This window comes from Doryrhamphus excisus, chromosome 13 (assembly GCF_030265055.1).
Source record: "Doryrhamphus excisus isolate RoL2022-K1 chromosome 13, RoL_Dexc_1.0, whole genome shotgun sequence".
Classification (NCBI taxonomy): domain Eukaryota; kingdom Metazoa; phylum Chordata; class Actinopteri; order Syngnathiformes; family Syngnathidae; genus Doryrhamphus; species Doryrhamphus excisus.
The window spans coordinates 20,510,621-20,529,094 of record NC_080478.1 but is presented as its reverse complement, the minus strand read 5'-3'; the positions used below and the strand labels follow the sequence as shown (position 1 = coordinate 20,529,094).

The following is an 18,474-nucleotide window of genomic DNA, read 5'->3' as shown; positions in this document are numbered from 1 at the left end:
CCTGCGCACTAACCACTTGTCCACCGTACAGCCATATTTTCATCATTGCAGTATAAAAAAAACCTGTTTACGACCTTGTATCAGAGCCCTCTAGCCATGAAATAACACCCCTATAGTCACCGTTACTCTACTACCAGCCAATATAGTAGACAATCATTTTTCACCACTCGACCGCCGTGCCATATATTGGCTGGCCACCAGTCCAGGGTGTACCCCGCCTCTCGCCCCAAGACAGCTGGGATAGGCTCCAGCACCCTCCAAGCAAATGAATGAATGAATGTATATTTGCAGTATATTTCATATTTATACACTTAATATCAGCAAAGTTGTTTTATCTTTAATCCGACCGTCTTCTTCAGTTTCAAGTGTGGGGTCTTCCTGTGTATGTCCCTGGTTGGTTGGTGGGTGTCTCCTTAGCAACCATCCTGTATTCCAATTCTTTGTACGTATTCCTGGTGGCACAACGGGTCGTTAGTGTCCACTCATTTGTTTGGTTACTGAATAAGCCACACCCAATAGGTTTGCCCCCGACCCCCGAACTAGTCTGTTAGCATCCGCCCAACTTCAGTGACCCCGCTAACCTTGGAAGTGAAACAAAAATCAGGAAGCGGTAAACAAACGTGTGTGCGTGACCTCGGCAATGCATCATGGGAACAGAAACATTCCTCAAGGTTACGGTTGTTTACATCCATGACTTATTTTGTGTTTACATCCTATCTGTATACATCAGCATCATTTACACACACACACACACACACACACACACCTTCCAACTGACTTTCCAATTCTAATTAATCCGCTTTAATCCGTCAGATTAGCTTCCCCTCACCTGCAGCAGCATGTTGCCTCCGCCGCACAAGATAAGCGGTCCAAAAACAAAAACGCACGTCGTGATTATCGTCACATCTTTGGAGGAGCAGGAAGTCATCGACGACACACGCACAAGCTCACACAGCTACACAACGTGACACAAACACAACATGGTAATGCTAATGCTAATTTTTTTTTTTACCTTTCATTTTGTACTTTGGACACCCCCGATGTAGACTACTAGATTATTTAGACGCTTATGTAGACCAGGGATGCCCAGGAGGCATTTATGGCCTGCAGCTGTTTTGTTTTTGTTTTTTTGTCCCTCGGCATTTTGGAAAAATACAATTAAAATCAGCAAAAATGGAAAAAAAAAGCAGTAATTTATAATACAAACTTATGAGCTACCAAAGACGAGGGAGAGATCAGACAAGAGATCATGACCGGCGTAGTTCTAAGCTTACAAACCTGGAGCTCGGCATGCATATTTCCCGCGTTATTGAATGCTCCACAGCAAGCAGGAAGTCAAAAAGCATGGAGCCGTGTAGCGTGCACAAGGTTAGACGTTGAAGGGAAATTTGAATGCATGGACACACGTGCATGTGAACGCAAACACAGTTCAGTTCCAAACGTGAAAACTGTAAATACTTCCTGGTGTTTTGGAAAGAAATGCTTATTTTCACGGCTGCACGGCGGTCGAGTGGTTAGCGCGCGGACCTCACCTTCGATTCCACCCTCAGTCTCTGTGTGGAGTTTGCATGTTCTCCCCGTGGGTTTTCTCCGGGTACTCCGGTTTCCTCCCACATTCCAAAAACATGCTAGGTTAATTAGCCACTCCAAATTGTCCATAGGTATGAATGTGAGTGTGAATGGTTGTTTGTCTATATGTGCCCTGTGATTGGCTGGCCACCAGTCCAGGGTGGACCCAAGACAGCTGGGATAGGCTCCAGCACCCCCCGCGACCCTCGTGAGGATAAGTGGTAGAAAATGAATGAATGATTATTTTCATGTAAAACCACCATTTTTGTGTGTTGTGGCATCGTTGTTTACACATTTTGGCTAAATATATGTGATATTATTAAATACACCTGATATTAGTACATATACACCTGATACTGACATGTATACACCTGATACTGGCATGTATACACCTGATACTGACATGTATACACCTGATACTAGCATGTATACACCTGATACTGGCACATATGCACTTAGTACTGGCACGTATGCATCCGATACTGTCATGCATACACCTGATATTAGTGCGTATACACCTAATACTGTCATGTATACACCTGATACTGGAACAGGTACACATGATACCAGCATATATATATATATATGCACCATGCTGGCACATATTCATCTGATACTGCCTCGCATACACTTGATATTCGCACCTATACACTTGATATCCATATGTATAGATGTGATACTGGCAGCTGTACACCTGATACATAATATTGACATGTATACACCAGATACTGACATATGTACAGCGGTAGAAAATGAATGAATGGTTATTTTCATGTAAAACCACCATTTTTGTGTGTTGTTGCATAATTGTTTACACATTTTGTCTAAATATATTTGCCTAAATTTGTGTCAAAATGAAAGTTTTGTTTGAAATGTAACTTCCATTTTATGGACCATACCAATGTTCTAATACTGAAAATCACGTACCGTGTTTCCAGTCCTGTGTGCCAGGAAAAATCAGTCCAAACGGTCCAAAAAGTCTGGGATTCAATCAGTGAAATAAGTTCAAGGGGAGTTTGGAAGTTTGACGCAAACATGGCGGCTCCAACAACACAACCACTGATGACCACTTCCTGTTGTCAGGTGTGGGTGTCAACATGGAGGGTTATTGATGAGGCCCACTGACCATTCACATGTCATTAGCATTAGCTATCAGCACACACACACACACACACACACACACACACACACAGTGTCAGCAGGAAAGCAAGTGTAATTAACCTGCCTGTGTGTGTGTGTGTGTGTGTGTGTGTGTGTGTGTGTGTGTGTGTACGTGCACACGTTTGTGAGTCAGCTCGCTCGCTGCAATGGTCTTATAACAACACTCACCCACTGAGCGTGTGTGTGAGCTTCACAGCACCCGTTGAGTGTAACGGTGAGATCTTCACATAAATACACCATTAGACACACTGTGTGTGTGTGTGTGTGTGTGTGTGTGTGTGTGTTACGAGACTTAGTTGTGTGTTGTGATGTGAGGAGACGTGTTCATGCTGTGTAGCTCTGCAGGATGCACCAGACAATCATCTTGCTTCCTCTTAACACACGCACACAAACACACACCACAAACACACACACACAAACACACAATGAACACACTCAGGAGAGAAAGAAACAGTGGAAGGTGTAGAGAGACACAACAAACACAACAAACACAACAAACACACAACATAAGGAAGTAAACAATCTGCTTGGTTCTTCTCCTGCCTACACCTTCTCACCTGATACTACTAGCACGTGTACACCTGATACTGGCATCATACTGGCATGTATACACTTAATACTAACATCTATACACCTGATACTGGCATGATACTGGCATGTATACACTTAATACTAACATCTATACACCTGATACTGGCATCATACTGGCATGTATACACTTAATACTAACATCTATACACCTGATACTGGCATGATACTGGCATGTATACACTTAATACTAACATCTATACACCTGATACTGGCATCATACTGATATGTATACAAGTAATACTAACATCTATACACCTGATACTGGCATGATACTGGCATGTATACACTTAATACTAACATCTATACACCTGATACTGGCATCATACTGGCATGTATACACTTAATACTAACATCTATACACCCGATACTGGTGCATTTACATCTAATACTATTAATACTACTACTAATACTATTTGTATTATATACACTTAGCATCTACATATATACCTGATACTGGCTCGTATGCGTGTTATGCATGCACCTGATATTAGCAGGTATACTAACATGTATATACCATGATACTAACGTGTATACACCTGATACTAACATGTATACACCTGATACTAACATGTATATACCATGATACTAACGTGTATACACCTGATACTAACATGTATACACCTGATACTAACATGTATACACCTGATACTAACATGTATACACCTGATACTAACATGTATACACCTCATACTGGTATTATACACCTGATACTAACATATATACACCTGATACTAACATGTATACACCTCATACTAACATGTATACACCTCATACTGGTATTATACACCTGATACTAATATGTATACACCTGATACTAGCATGTATACACCTGATACTGGCATGTATACACCTGATACTAACATGTATACACCTGATACTAACATGTATACACCTGATACTAACGTGTATACACCTGATACTAACGTGTATACACCTGATACTAACATGTATACACCTGATACGAACATGTATACACCTGATACTAGCATGTATACACCTGATACGAACATGTATACACCTGATACTAGCATGTATACACCTGATACTGGCATGTATACACATGATACTAACATGTATACACCTGATACTAACATGTATACACCTGATACTATCTTGTATACACCTGATATTAGCATGTATACACCTGATACTAGCATGTATACACCTGATACTGGCATGTATACACCTGATACTAACATGTATACACCTGATACTAACATGTATACACCTGATACTAACGTATACACCTGATACTAGCATATATATACACACCTGATACTAACATGTATATACCTGATACGAACATGTATACACCTGATACTGGCATGTATACACCTCATACTAACATATATACACCTGATACTTGCATGTATACACATGATACTAACGTGTATACACCTGATACTAACATGTATACACCTGATACTTGCATGTATACACATGATACTAACGTGTATACACCTGATACTAACATGTATACACCTGATACTAACGTGTATACACCTGATACTAACATGTATACACCTCATACTAACATGTATACACCTCATACTGGTATTATACACTTGATACTAACATGTATACACCTGATACTAACAAGTATACACCTGATACTAACATGTATACACCTGATACTAACATGTATGCACCTGATATTGGCATGTATACACCTGATACTAACATGTATACACCTGATACTAACATGTATACACCTGATACTAGCATGTATACACCTGATACTAACATGTATACACCTGATACTAACATGTATATCGGCATGTGTACACCTGGTATTATGATGTATATATCTGATACTGCTACATAAACCCATGATATCGGCATGTGTACACCTGGTATTATGATGTATCCAGCTGATACTGCTACATAAACCCATGATATCGGCATGTGTACACCTGGTATTATGATGTATACAGCTGATACCGCTACATAAACCCATGATATCGGCATGTGTACACCTGGTATTATGATGTATACAGCTGATACTGCTACATAAACCCATGATATCGGCATGTGTACACCTGGTATTATGATGTATACAGCTGATACTGCAAATAAACCCATGATATCGGCATCTGTACACCTGGTATTATGATGTATCCAGCTGATACTGCTACATAAACCCATGATATCGGCATGTGTCCACCTGGTATTATGATGTATACAGCTGATACCGCTACATAAAGCCATGATATCGGCATGTGTACACCTGGTATTATGATGTATACAGCTGATACTGCTACATAAACCCGTGATATCGGCATGTGTACACCTGGTATTATGATGTATACAGCTGATACTGCCACATAAAGCCATGATATCGGCAGCGTTTCCTTGGTATCCTTGGTGATTGTTTACGTTTTGTGTCTTTTTCAGTCTCTGGATGGTTTTGTATTTGCACTAAACAAGGAAGGTCGCTTCCTGTACATCTCTGAGACCGTCTCCATCTACCTTGGCCTGTCACAGGTGAGTCTCCGTACTCCGGACTTATTTCTCTTCATTCTATCTACTCCTTTTTTTTCCATCAATCTGTTTTCTCTTTCCTGACCAATCAATCACTCAGCCTCTAATTGTCTCTCATATCCTCACAAAGACAATTGTCTACAAATTAGCCTTCATTTACGATCTCATCAACTCCTCGCACGTTTCTGTTTGTGTGTGCGTGTGCGTGTGTGTGTGTGTGTGTGTGTGTCACTAACAGCTCATTGTCAGCTCGCTAACGAGTGCTGCGTCTCGATTGGTTCACTCTCCAATGACTCTTTTTATTAGAGGCTGCCTGAAGGTCAGCGCTTTGACCTTGATGATGCTAATAAGTTGTGTGTGTGTAGTGTGTGTGTGTGTGTGTGTGTGTCTTCTGGCTGCTGATAAATTGTGTTGAAGATTTGCTTTTATGGTGATTGTTTTTAATTAGACAAGAAGAATTTGCTTACAGCATCTTTTTGGAGGTTTTTGGATAGGCCAGATTTGGCAGGTAGCGCCCCCTCGTGTGGCTGAATGGTGTACTGCAGCTGTACTTTCATGTTAAGAGGTCTCATCTTTAATAATTTATAATCATCTATGTTGTATGTACCCATCAACATATGACTAGAGACTGGATATTGATTGATAGTCGTGGTAGTACTCTTACAGTATCATAAATATCACTACACATGAGTATAGTAAAAAAAATAATAATATCCATCCATTTTCTATGCTTATTCTTCATAATTTTATTTGATCATATTGCCAATATTAAAGTTGCTCACTTTTCTTTACAATATTAATCAAAAATAATGAATCAAAAATACGTTTTTTTGTTGTATGTATATGTCAAGTATGTCTTGGTGGATAGTATCAGGGCGTTTGTGTGGTATAAAATACTACAAAATATTACAAACATGCTGGTAGAAAATGAAAATGGATGCCTTGATATCTGCCAACTTTTCCTGTTCCACACGCTTTGACGCCAGCCGACATGCTGTCACTCAATCATCTGTCTTTTATTCATGATGCCACGCCTGCGTCCTCTAAATATTATATTATACTTTTCCCAGTATTTTTCCACCAGTTCCGTGAAATTCCGCCATCGTTTTGTCATGAGTAGCGATCGAGAATGACAGCGGCCGCCGTAACAATGCAATCAGGGGCGATTAAAAATGGACGCCGCGTTCATGAGTCACTTTGCATTGACCTTCTATGGTGAAGTGGAGGCATGGAGAGGCCCGTGATGTATGACGGAGTTGGGTATGCACAAATTACGTGAAAATATGCCTTTTTTGTCCGTCATCACATTTTGGAGACGTTTCGATTGAATTCCACGTCCAATTACAATGGAGTATTTCCACCATGTTAGCATTGCGGCTGTGATAATTACGCCATGTTTGTTATGATCCCATTTGTAATGTGATGAGCTATATGAAATGTTAATACATTGTGTATTAATATTTCATGGATATGGTGGAGGAGTTTGCATGTCTCAGTGATCCTAGCCGGGGTGTTTATGCCCCCGGTAGCGTCATGCAAGACAAGCGACGTGAGGTGAGGGACCAGGCAACATGGACCCAGGTTTCCCAGATCTGGGCCAAACATCCAGTGAGCGTCTGCTGGGCCAGACCAGGGTGGGCGCATGGGAGTTTGCCCAATTAGTGTACTGTGTTTTGTGCACTTGAAGAAGGCATTCCCTGAGGAAGACTGTGCTTTTGAGCACTTAAGCACTCAAAAGCCTAAGTGTAAATGCGCAAGTGAGCACTTAAGCACTCAAAAGCCTGAGTGTAAATGCGCAAGTGTGCACTTAAGCACTCTAAACCCTAAGTGTAAATGTACAAGTGTGCACTTAAGCACTCAAAAGCCTAAGTATGAATTAGCAAGTGTGCACTTAAGCACACAAAAGTCTAAGTTTAAATGCACAAGTGTGCACTTAAGCACTCAAAAGCCTAATTGTAAATGTGCAAGTGTGCACTTAAGCACTCAAAAGTCTAAGTTTAAATGCACAAGTGTGCACTTAAGCACTCAAAAGCCTAAGTATAAATGTGCAAGTGTGCACTTAGGCACTTTAAACCCTAAGTTTAAATGTGCAAGTGTGCACTTAAGCACTCAAAAGCCCAAGTATAAATGTGTAAGTGTGCACTTATGCACTTTAAGCCCTAAGTGTAAATGCGCAGGTGTGCACTTAAGCACTCAAAAGCCTAAGAGTAAATGCGCAAGTGTGCTTTTATGTACTCAAAACCCGAAGTGTAAATGTGCAAGTGTGCACTTAAGCACTCAAAAGCCTAAGTATAAATGTGCAAGTGTGCACTTAGGCACTTTAAACCCTAAGTTTAAATGTGCAAGTGTGCACTTAAGCACTCAAAAGCCTAAGTGTAAATGTGCAAGTGTGCACTTATGCACTCAAAAGCGTATGTGTAAATGTGCAAGTGTGCACTTAAGCACTCAAAAGCCCAAGTATAAATGTGTAAGTGTGCACTTATGCACTTTAAGCCCTAAGTGTAAATGCGCAGGTGTGCACTTAAGCACTCAAAAGCCTAAGAGTAAATGCGCAAGTGTGCACTTATGTACTCAAAACCCGAAGTGTAAATGTGCAAGTGTGCACTTAAGCACTCAAAAGCCTAAGAGTAAATGCGCAAGTGTGCACGTATGTACTCAAAACCCTAAGTGTAAATGTGCAAGTGTGCACTTAAGCACTCAAAAGCCTAAGTCAGAGACACAGCCAGGGTTTGGTCACATGACTGGACATGGCCTAAATAAATGAAGGCTAATTAGCATCCCCACGTGTTAATTTAGCTTTAAATCGTCCATATTTCTGCATCCATATTTCTATGGGTAGTACTCCAGAGGTATGGGGTATCAATTTCAGGCATTTTGGTCCCTACATGAACCGAAATAAAAAAAGCTACCAAAATGTGTTTCCCACGTCGCGTAGCTGGATAGGGCGGCTGGATAGGGCGGCTGGATAGGGCGGCTGGATAGGGTGGGTGGATAGGGCGGCTGGATAGGGCGGCTGGATAGGGCGGCTGGATAGGGCGGCTGGATAGGGCGGCTGGATAGGGCGGCTGGATAGGGTGGGTGGATAGGGCGGCTGGATAGGGTGGCTGGATAGGGCGGCTGGATAGGGCGGCTGGATAGGGCGGCTGGATAGGGCGGCTGGATAGGGCGGCTGGATAGGGCGGCTGGATAGGGCGGCTGGATAGGGTGGCTGGATCGGGTGGCTGGATAGGGCGGCTGGATCGGGTGGCTGGATCGGGTGGCTGGATAGGGTGGCTGGATAGGGCGGCTGGATAGGGTGGCTGGATAGGGTGGCTGGATCGGGCGGCTGGATAGGGTGGCTGGATAGGGTGGGAAGCACTGTCATCCAGGAGAGACTCGTAGTAGAGCTGCTGCTCCTCCACATTGACAGGAGCCAAATGAAGTGTCTCGGACATCTGGTGAAGATGCCTTCCGGGCGCCCCCCTGGGGAGGTGTTAGGTGTAGGAGGCGTAGGAGGCGCAGGAGGCCCCCAGCAAGCCACAGCACTCCATTGCTGCATGGGAGCAGATGGAGGCACATCAGCTTCCTCACACACAAGAGAACAAAAGAGACGCTCTTTTACAACTTTATTCTGACCTGAACGCATCAACAGCGGTTGATGTCGCCTCACAAACACGTTTCTATAGCCCGCTCGTCGTCGGAATGACGCTTCCTCATTGTCACGACATGACCGCAAGGTGCATTCAGGTACCATCTCGACATCACAACGACGTCTTTATTATGCATGTACTGTATGTGTGCTATAAATAAACAGAAAGACAAAGAAAAGCGGCTGCACGGTGGATGAATGGTTAGAACGCAGACCTCACAGCTAGGAGACCCGAGTTCAATTCCACGTGCATGCGTGGGTTTTCTCCGGGTACTCCGGTTTCCTCCCACATTCCAAAAACATGCTAGGTTAATTGGCCACTCCAAATTGTCCATAGGTATGAATGTGAGTGTGAATGGTTGTTTGTCTATATGTGCCCTGTGATTGGCTGGCCACCAGTCCAGGGTGTACAAGACGGCTGGGATAGGCTCCAGCACCCCCAGCGACCCTCGTGAGGATAAGCGGTAGAAAATGAATGAATGAACAAAGAAAAGCAGTAAGCGACTATTGCATTTTAGTATGGAATGAACACATTGAAACTCAAACCACGTGAATTCACCGAAAATTACACGGTGTCTTTGAACTCAACTCCTCATGGCTCGTAATAAAAAGCGTAATTCAAACGTTCTACTGTTATTAAAGCGGGCTATAATACGTACTAATAATAGTGTCTTGTCATCTTTGTATTCATGAGATAGCGCACGCATACTTGCAAATAGTGATTAATCGTGATTAATTTACTTGAAGTGTGATTAATCGTGATTAATCCACTTTCGTGTGATTAATCTGATTAAAATGTGTAATCATTTCACAGCCCTAATATAGATGTATAAAACTATTATATTCAATATTAATATATATATGAATATGTATGGTTAGAATATGAATATATCACAATAAAAAATCCTATAAATGGTATTATATGACATTGTCTTTATTTCCCCTCACCTCAGTGTTGCTATTACCGGTAAAGTTGTGAAGAAATGATCCAAATGTTTTCCCTCCTTTAAAGAACCTGAAGAAGAAGAAGGGGGCGGCGGCATCGCGGTGATTAAAGGAAGAGCAGACACATGAGGCGGGAAGACGGCAGCGACATGCTCGCCGTGGCGCGCTACGTCGGCTGATAAAAGCCAAAGAACAAGATAACGTTGGCTTGCTTGAGGGACCCGTGTGACAATTAATCAATTATTTGATAGACATCATCAATCAATCATGGACGGGGAATTAATCCAAGGGGAGGAGGGGCGAGATAGAGACACAGAGTGAGGAGGAGGGGGAAGGCGGGTGACGAGCCTTCTTCTTTAATTTACTAAACTGATTAAACACCCCGACACCCCCCCCCACCCCCATACCCCCACCCCCCCCCTTCCACCTTCCATATCTGCACGCGCCCACGTGGCGTTTAGGTCGGCATAAGCTGATGGATGGCGACAAACCGTCACTTTCTCTCCAGCACGCTCCGCCATGACACGTCAACACTCGCTAGGACTTCCTGTGATGGGGGCGGAGTTAATACCAGCCCACCAATCCCAGACACCAACATTAATGTGTGTGTGTGTGTGTGTGTGTGTGACACAAACAACACCAATACAATCCAAAAGGTCTGACCACATGTTTTCAGTTAATAAAAATAAATAAAATAGAATAAATGAATATTTGTGGTTATCCTCTTAATGTGAAACCTGTGTTATCATTTGATAAACTCCAAAGGAACCTCACCTCACCGCTCGTCACCGGTCCCTCCCCTTCTGCTCCGTCACCCAAATTGCAACTACCGAGTGCCCATCACTGCACACTCACCACTTTAAGTGCACTGCATGTTGTCATACTTGGGAAAATGACGAAATGGAAAAGGAAATGTAAGTACATGTGTGTGTACTTAAGCACTCAAAATCCTAGTGTAATCCTAAGTGTAAATGCGCAGGTGTGCACTTAAGCATTCAAAAGCCCAAGTGCAAATGCGCAAGTGTGCACTTAAGCACTCAAAAGCTTAAGTGTAAATGCGCAAGTGTGCGCTTAAGCACTCAAAAGCCTAAGTGCAAATGCGCAAGTGTGCACTTAAGCACTCAAAAGCCTAAGTGTAAATGTGCAGGTGTGCATTAAGCACTCAAAAGCCAAAGCGTAAATGTGCATGTGCGCACTTAAGCACTCAAAAGCTTAAGTGTAAATGCACAAGTGTGCACTTTAGCACTCAAAAACCTAAGTGTAAATGCGCAAGTGTACACTTAAGCACTAAGTGTAAATGCACAAATCTGCATTAAAGCACTCAAAATCCTAAGTGTAAATGTGCAAGTGTGCGCCTAAGCACTCAAAAACCCAAGTGTAAATGTGCAAGTGTGCACTTAAGCACTAAGTGTAAATGCGCAAGTGTGCGCTTAAGCACTCAAAAGGCTAAGTGTAAATGTGCAAGTGTGCACTTAAACACTCAAAAACCCAAGTGTAAATGTGCAAGTGTGCACTTAAGCACTCAAAAGCCTAAGTGTAAATGTGCAAGTGTGCGCTTACGCACTCAAAACCCAAGTGTAAATGTGCAAGTGTGCACTTAAGCACTCAAAAGCCTAAGTGTAAATGCACAAGTGTGCACTTAAGCACTAAGTGTAAGCACTTGTTGCACCAACAGAGACACAGCCAGGGTTTGGTCACATGACTGGACATGGCCTAAATAAATGAAGGCTAATTAGCATCCCCACGTGTTAATTTAGCTTTAAATCATCCAGTAATTCAAGTTCAAATCTTTTTAAAGATCATTTTACATCTTTTATGTCAACTTTTTCCCTCCTCCTCCTCCTCATCATCATCCTCCCCCCACGGTGTGCTTGTTGGGGACGGCAGGTCGGCCATTTACATGAGGTCACTGCGGGCCAGCGTGGGCGGCGGAGGATGATGAGGAGGAGGAGGGCGCAATGGAGGAAGGTCACAGTTAATTGAGCCTCCCTGCTGAACTTCACACACACACGCACACACACACACACAGACACACACACACACACGGGCCCATTCATATTTTACGACTCCTGAGCTTGCGTGTCATGACAATGAAATAATATCTTTAACAACTCACACTGACTGACTCTGTGTGTGTGTGTGTGTGTGTGTGTGTGTGTGTGAACAAAAATGTAATAAAGAAAAGAAAAAAAAAAAGAAGAAAGGAGGCCACAGTTATGGAAATAAAGGAAAAAAAGGTGAAGATGAAAAAATGACTAATTTTTTTTCATATAATTTGCAGATTGCACATGATTGTGTGTTCATATCGCAGTAAACCGTACTGAAAAAGTTCCCTTTAAATGATCGGATGCGTTTGTTCACGCGGTTCCAGAACCGCAACACACACACAAAATTATGGAAAATAAAGCTTAAATTTCAGTTTTTATGCTTTATCCATAAATGTGTTTAGTACAAAAGGAGTTCATGTAGAAAAACAGAAATAGTTCAAATAGATCAGTCCCAATAATTATAATGATATTAATAATTGGCATAATAATACATATTATTACAATAATAGTAATATAATAGAAGTAATAATATGTAATATGTGATGAAAATAGTGTGTGTGTGTGTGTGTGTGTGTGTGTGTGTGTGTGTGCCGTCTAGACACTTGACGGACGGCAGCCATTGAAATGTATGAAGCTACTTGGCGTGCGGGGGCGGGGTTAAAGGTGACCGTGGTGGATTTAAAGTGGGGGGGGGGGGGGCGCTGTGGTCTTTGGCAGGCGGCGTGCAGAGAAGTCCACACTCTGACCCGCCGAAGGACTCCCTCGCTTCACAGCTTGGCGCGGGCCATCACGTGCGCGCCCGCCGGCGCTCCTCATGCATTACAAGCGCCAGCGATGGCGGGAGGTGGGTCGGGGGTTCTGACCCGCCCCCCTCCCCGGCTCGCTCCGCTACAGCGTGTTGGGATTCAGACGCTTGTTGTTGTGCTCGCGCGGCGGCGCCTCCTCATGCATTTCACAGGCGGAGGTAAGGCGGGCGGCCGACCTTGACGAGGACGCCGTGCCGCTCGACGCCATCGCTCAATTCTTCTAAAGTCTTTTTTTAAAAGTATTTTCTTTCAGTCTGACTCACTTTTGAAAGTCCAAGTCTTGGAGACACGTTGACCTTGTCAAGGACAAAAATTCTTTCCCGCTTGATTTGATGTCGCCACTGTTCACTGTTGCGACTTCTTCCAAAGTCACTCAAGGTCAAACTTCATCTTCCCATAAATAGTCACCGCTTTCAACATTTGAAGACAATCGGTGTGCGTCTCAATTGGAATACTTCTATCAGTACTTCAATAAGTACACAGGCTGTCCTACTAGCTTCTGCATTTTGTGCTATGACCTTTTATATTACAACCTTTAGTGTTGTGACCTTTAGTGTCACGACCTTTTATGGTGACGACACACTCCCATAAGTTGTTAATAGAACACAAAAGGAAAAGGAGAAGGTGCGAAAGGAAAGAAAAAGGAATACGTAGACATCACATGTTTCTCGAGCGTCTTCTGATGGCGATGCGTCAAAGAAAAGGAAAGTGAAAGTCCATCCATCCATTTTCGATTTCGCCAACCAATCGCAGGACGCATTTAGACAAACAATATTCCACTGATGCATGTTTTTGGAATATGGGAGGAAACCGGAGTACAGGGAGAACATGCAAACTCTACACCATGGGTCGGCAATTTTATGCTTATGATTTTCCTTGAATTATTTGAACTAAGGAAATAAACTGGCACACGGGCAGTCATACTGGGCGTGACAGTACCCCCTCCCTAAGGAACAGATCCTCGACGTTCATTCATTCGTTCATTCATTTTCTACCGCTTGAAAGAGTGGTAAAACCGGAACTAAGGAAATAAACTGGCACTCAGGCAGTCATGCAGGGCGTGACAGTACCCCCTCCCTACGGAACAGATCCTCGACGTTCATTCATTCATTCATACATTCATTTTCTACCGCTTGAAAGAGTGGTAAAACCGGAACTAAGGAAATAAACTGGCACTCGGGCAGTCATGTTGGGCGTGACAGTACCCCCTCCCTAAGGAACAGATCCTAGACATTCATTCATTCATTTTCTACCGCTAATCCTCACGCTTATCCTTAGCCTATCCCAGCTGTCTTGGGGCGAGAGGCGGGGTACACCCTGGACCGGTTGCCAGCCAATCACAGGGCACATATAGACAAACAACCATTCACACTCACATTCATACCTATGGACAATTTGGAGTGGCTAATTAACCTAGCATGTTTTTGGAATGTGGGAGGAAACCGGAGTACCCGGAGAAAACCCATGCAAACTCCACACAAAGATGGCAGAGGGTGGGATTGAACTCAGGTCTCCTAGCTTGTGAGGCCTGCGTGCTAACCACTTGAACGCCGTGCAGCCTTATTTGTCTAATTTTATCTGTAACAGTCGTATGTTCCTTTTTTCAGGAACACTTTAAATATGAGACCGCATCGAAGTATGTCATTTAATTTTACTAGCAACTAGCGGGCCAGACTCAAATGCTTGGTGGGCCACATGTGGCCCCTGGGCCGTACTTTGCCCAAACCCTGCTCAACACAAACATGCCCAAATGGAGATTCGAGATTCAGGGTTTGACTGTGGGGCCAACATGCTAACCACGGGTCCAAGATGGTCGTCAAGATGGAGACCATTGTCTTTTCATTCTTGTCCCTCCGCTCACGAGAACATCGCCACCTCTTCTTGTCGCCCCCCCCCCAGCCCCCCCGGTCAGATTTACAGCAGGTCGTTACGTTGATGTTGCAGACGCAGTAAAAAGATCAGCGATGCCGCCAGGGATCACAATTGATGCTTGTTTTATTGAAGCGTGTGTGTGTGCACGTGCACGTGCGCGTCTTTGATGTCATGTGACACAAGCGAGGTCGCGACCCAGGAAGCTTTGAAGTCATAAATTTAAGCCAAAGTTGTCCTGTGCGTCAGGAGCCCGTGTGCGAGTGAAAGGGGGCGGGGCCGATGACGTGTCCAATCGGCTGTCAGAACATTCCGGAATATTAAACATCTGAGACGTGTGAATGTTAATGAAGCTCATTAGATGCAAATAAAGGCCATTATTTTTATCGACACGTCGGATCGATGCTCGCCGGAGTCGACCTTCTGGTGGCGGACTCCCTCAAGAACGGCGGGAATTTGAATCAAACCCCTTGAGGAAGTGCCTGGTGCCCTTGAAGACGTTCGAGGCGTCCGCCATTGAGGACGCCAGGAGAGGCGGGAAACAGGTGTCCTTGAATGCATCTCACTTTGAACGCGGCGTCGTGTTGAAACGCTCACTTGAACATTCCAGACATCCTTGAAAGCCTCTTGGGAACCTCTTGTGAAATTTGAGGAACGTTTCAGCCATTTTGACCTTGTGATGTCATTGTTTACCCTCGTCGGCGCTGCTTGAAGACTTAATTTACTCTCACTAACACACGTTGCGTTCGAGTGATTGATTGATTTCATTGATTAATGCATCATGTCAGCTTAACCAACGCTAAGCTTTAACATTTACATCTTTAATCGATGAATATTTGGTTTTTTAAGTGTAATTATACACAGTCAGCGGCAGCCATGTTTGGCTGCTTTATTTACAAATGAGGGCAAATTAGCGCCGCTAATGATGCGACTGTGAGGGGGCGAGCGAGGTAGTTCTGCAGGGAAAGACGGGGGCGGGAGGGGGGGTTTAGTAAATGTCTGGAGAACAGACTTGACGACTTTATCAATGCTTTATTCTCTCACCTGTCGCGGGGGGTGGGGCCCTGGGGGGGCTGATCACCTGGCATCCTGTATAAATAGCATACGTAAATAGCTCTACATCCATATATTATTACATTATAGTAGAAATGTGTTTATGTCTCTTATAAGCATTCATTCATTCATTCATTCATTTTCTACCGCTTTTCGTCACGAGGGTCGCAGGGGGTGCTGGAGCCTATCCCAGCTGTCTTTGGGCGAGAGGCGGGGTACACCCTGGACTGGTGGCCAGCCAATCACAGAAAGAAAGAGCGGTAAAACCGGAACTAAGGAAATAAACTGGCACTCGGGCAGTCATGCTGGGCGTGACAGTACCCCCTCCCTAAGGAACAGATCCTAGACGTTCATTCATTCATTCATTCATTTTCTACCACTTGAAAGAGCGGTAAAACCAGAACTAAGGAAATAAACTGGCACTTGGGCAGTCATGTTGGGCGTGACAGTACCCCCTCCCTAAGGAACAGATCCTAGATGTTCATTCATTCATTCATTCATTTTCTACCACTTCAAAGAGCGGTAAAGCATTAAGGAAATAAACTGGCACTCAGGCAGTCATGCTGGGTGTGACAGTACCCCCTCCCTAAGGAACAGATCCTAGATGTTCATTCATTGTAGCGCTTATCCTCACAAGGGTCGCAGGGGGTGCTGGAGCCTATCCCAGCTGTCTTCGGGCAAGAGGCCAGGGTACACCCTGGACTGGCGGCCAGCCAATCACAGGGCACATATAGACAAACAACCATTCACACTCACATTCATACCTATGGACAATTTGGAGTGGCTAATTAACCTAGCATGTTTTTGGAATGTGGGAGGAAACCGGAGTACCCGGAGAAAACCCACGCATGCACGGGGAGAACATGGAAACTCCACACAGAGATGGCCGAGGGTGGAATTGAACCCTGGTCTCCTAGCTGTGAGGTCTGCGCGCTAACCACTGGACCACCGTGCCGTCCTCTTATAAGCAAAATTCCTAAAATTTGCTACCATGCAAACCTTTGTGATTCCTCTTCGGAATCAGGAATAAACGAGAATAAACATCTACTGCAGCACAAACTGGACAACTTGTTTCGGATGTTTCCATACATACTTAGGATCGGGTAAATGGAGTATTCAAATCGGGTCCCCGATTGACTCCAGTGTTTGACTCATCAAGACTTGAATCAGTAAAAAGAATGGAGTTTCCTTTTCCCTTGTGAAGAGAAGAAGAAGAAGAAGGTAAATATTGTGAATGTCATTTCAGGTAAGTGTACAAAGGCAGTAATAGATTTGGCAGCACAGCGCTACACACTCAGTACGCTAAGTACACAGTGTACTTATCGAAGTGTACTGATGCAAATATCGCCTTGTTCTTGTCTTTTTTTCCTTTATGTCCACTTCCTGTCCTCTTGTCCTCTCGCTTCCATCGTTTTGATTCTCATCACAGATACATTTCTTCCCCCCACCCCCACACCCCCCGCCAACCAACCCCCTCCCCCGGTCTTCCTCTCAGCGGCAAAGAGGGATGAAGACAGAAGGATCATGTGATTTCATGTCCATGGCGCCGCTTCACTTAAGTCTTCATTTAAGTGCAAATCTCTTTTCATTGTGGAGCCCCCCCCCCCTGCACCCCCCAACACCTATCACCTTGTGTGTGTGTGTGTGTGTGTGCGTGTATGAGAGGGTATTTTCACACAATCCTACCTTTAAAAAAAAAAAAAAAGGTGAAAAAGTCTTCAATGATACATTAAAATGAGTTTGTGTAAGAAGATATCAATAAAATGAAATAATAACGTCATCCCACCCTCGGCCATCTCTGTGTGGAGTTTGCATGTTCTCCCCGTGCATGCGTGGGTTTTCTCCGGGTACTCCGGTTTCCTCCCACATTCCAAAAACATGCTAGGTTAATTAGCCACTCCAAATTGTCCATAGGTATGAATGTGAGTGTGAATGGTTGTTTGTCTATATGTGCCCTGTGATTGGCTGGCCACCAGTCCAGGGTGGACCCTGGCCTCTTGCTCGAAGACAGCTGGGATAGGCTCCAGCACCCCCTGCGACCCTCGTGAGGATAAGCGGTAGAAAATGATTATGTTTCTTAAAGCATCATATCACCTCATACTTGGGTACGTGACAAAAAAAAATAAAAAAAAAATATATATAATATAATTTTATAATAATTTTATAATAATATAAAATAATAATGTAAAAAATAATTTAAAAATAATACATTTATTTTAAAAAAACTTATAAATTATATTATGAAAGCAGGAAGTGAACAAATGTAACAGTTAGTGGTTGTAAAAGTACCAGATGGAGGGGTAGGATTTAATAAGCTTTGCTT

General features: G+C 43.6%; 1 protein-coding gene across 4 annotated transcripts in view; it reads left to right on the top strand.

Annotated features, from left to right (window-relative positions):
* LOC131140179 (neuronal PAS domain-containing protein 3-like) overlaps positions 1-18,474 on the top strand; it is a 158,005-nt gene that overhangs the window by 109,188 nt on the left and 30,343 nt on the right. For all 4 annotated transcript variants that reach the window (XM_058090366.1, XM_058090365.1, XM_058090367.1 and 1 more), the window contains one exon: positions 5,716-5,805. In XM_058090366.1, the coding sequence (XP_057946349.1) occupies positions 5,716-5,805 (90 nt within the window). The remainder of the gene's footprint in view (positions 1-5,715; positions 5,806-18,474) is intronic.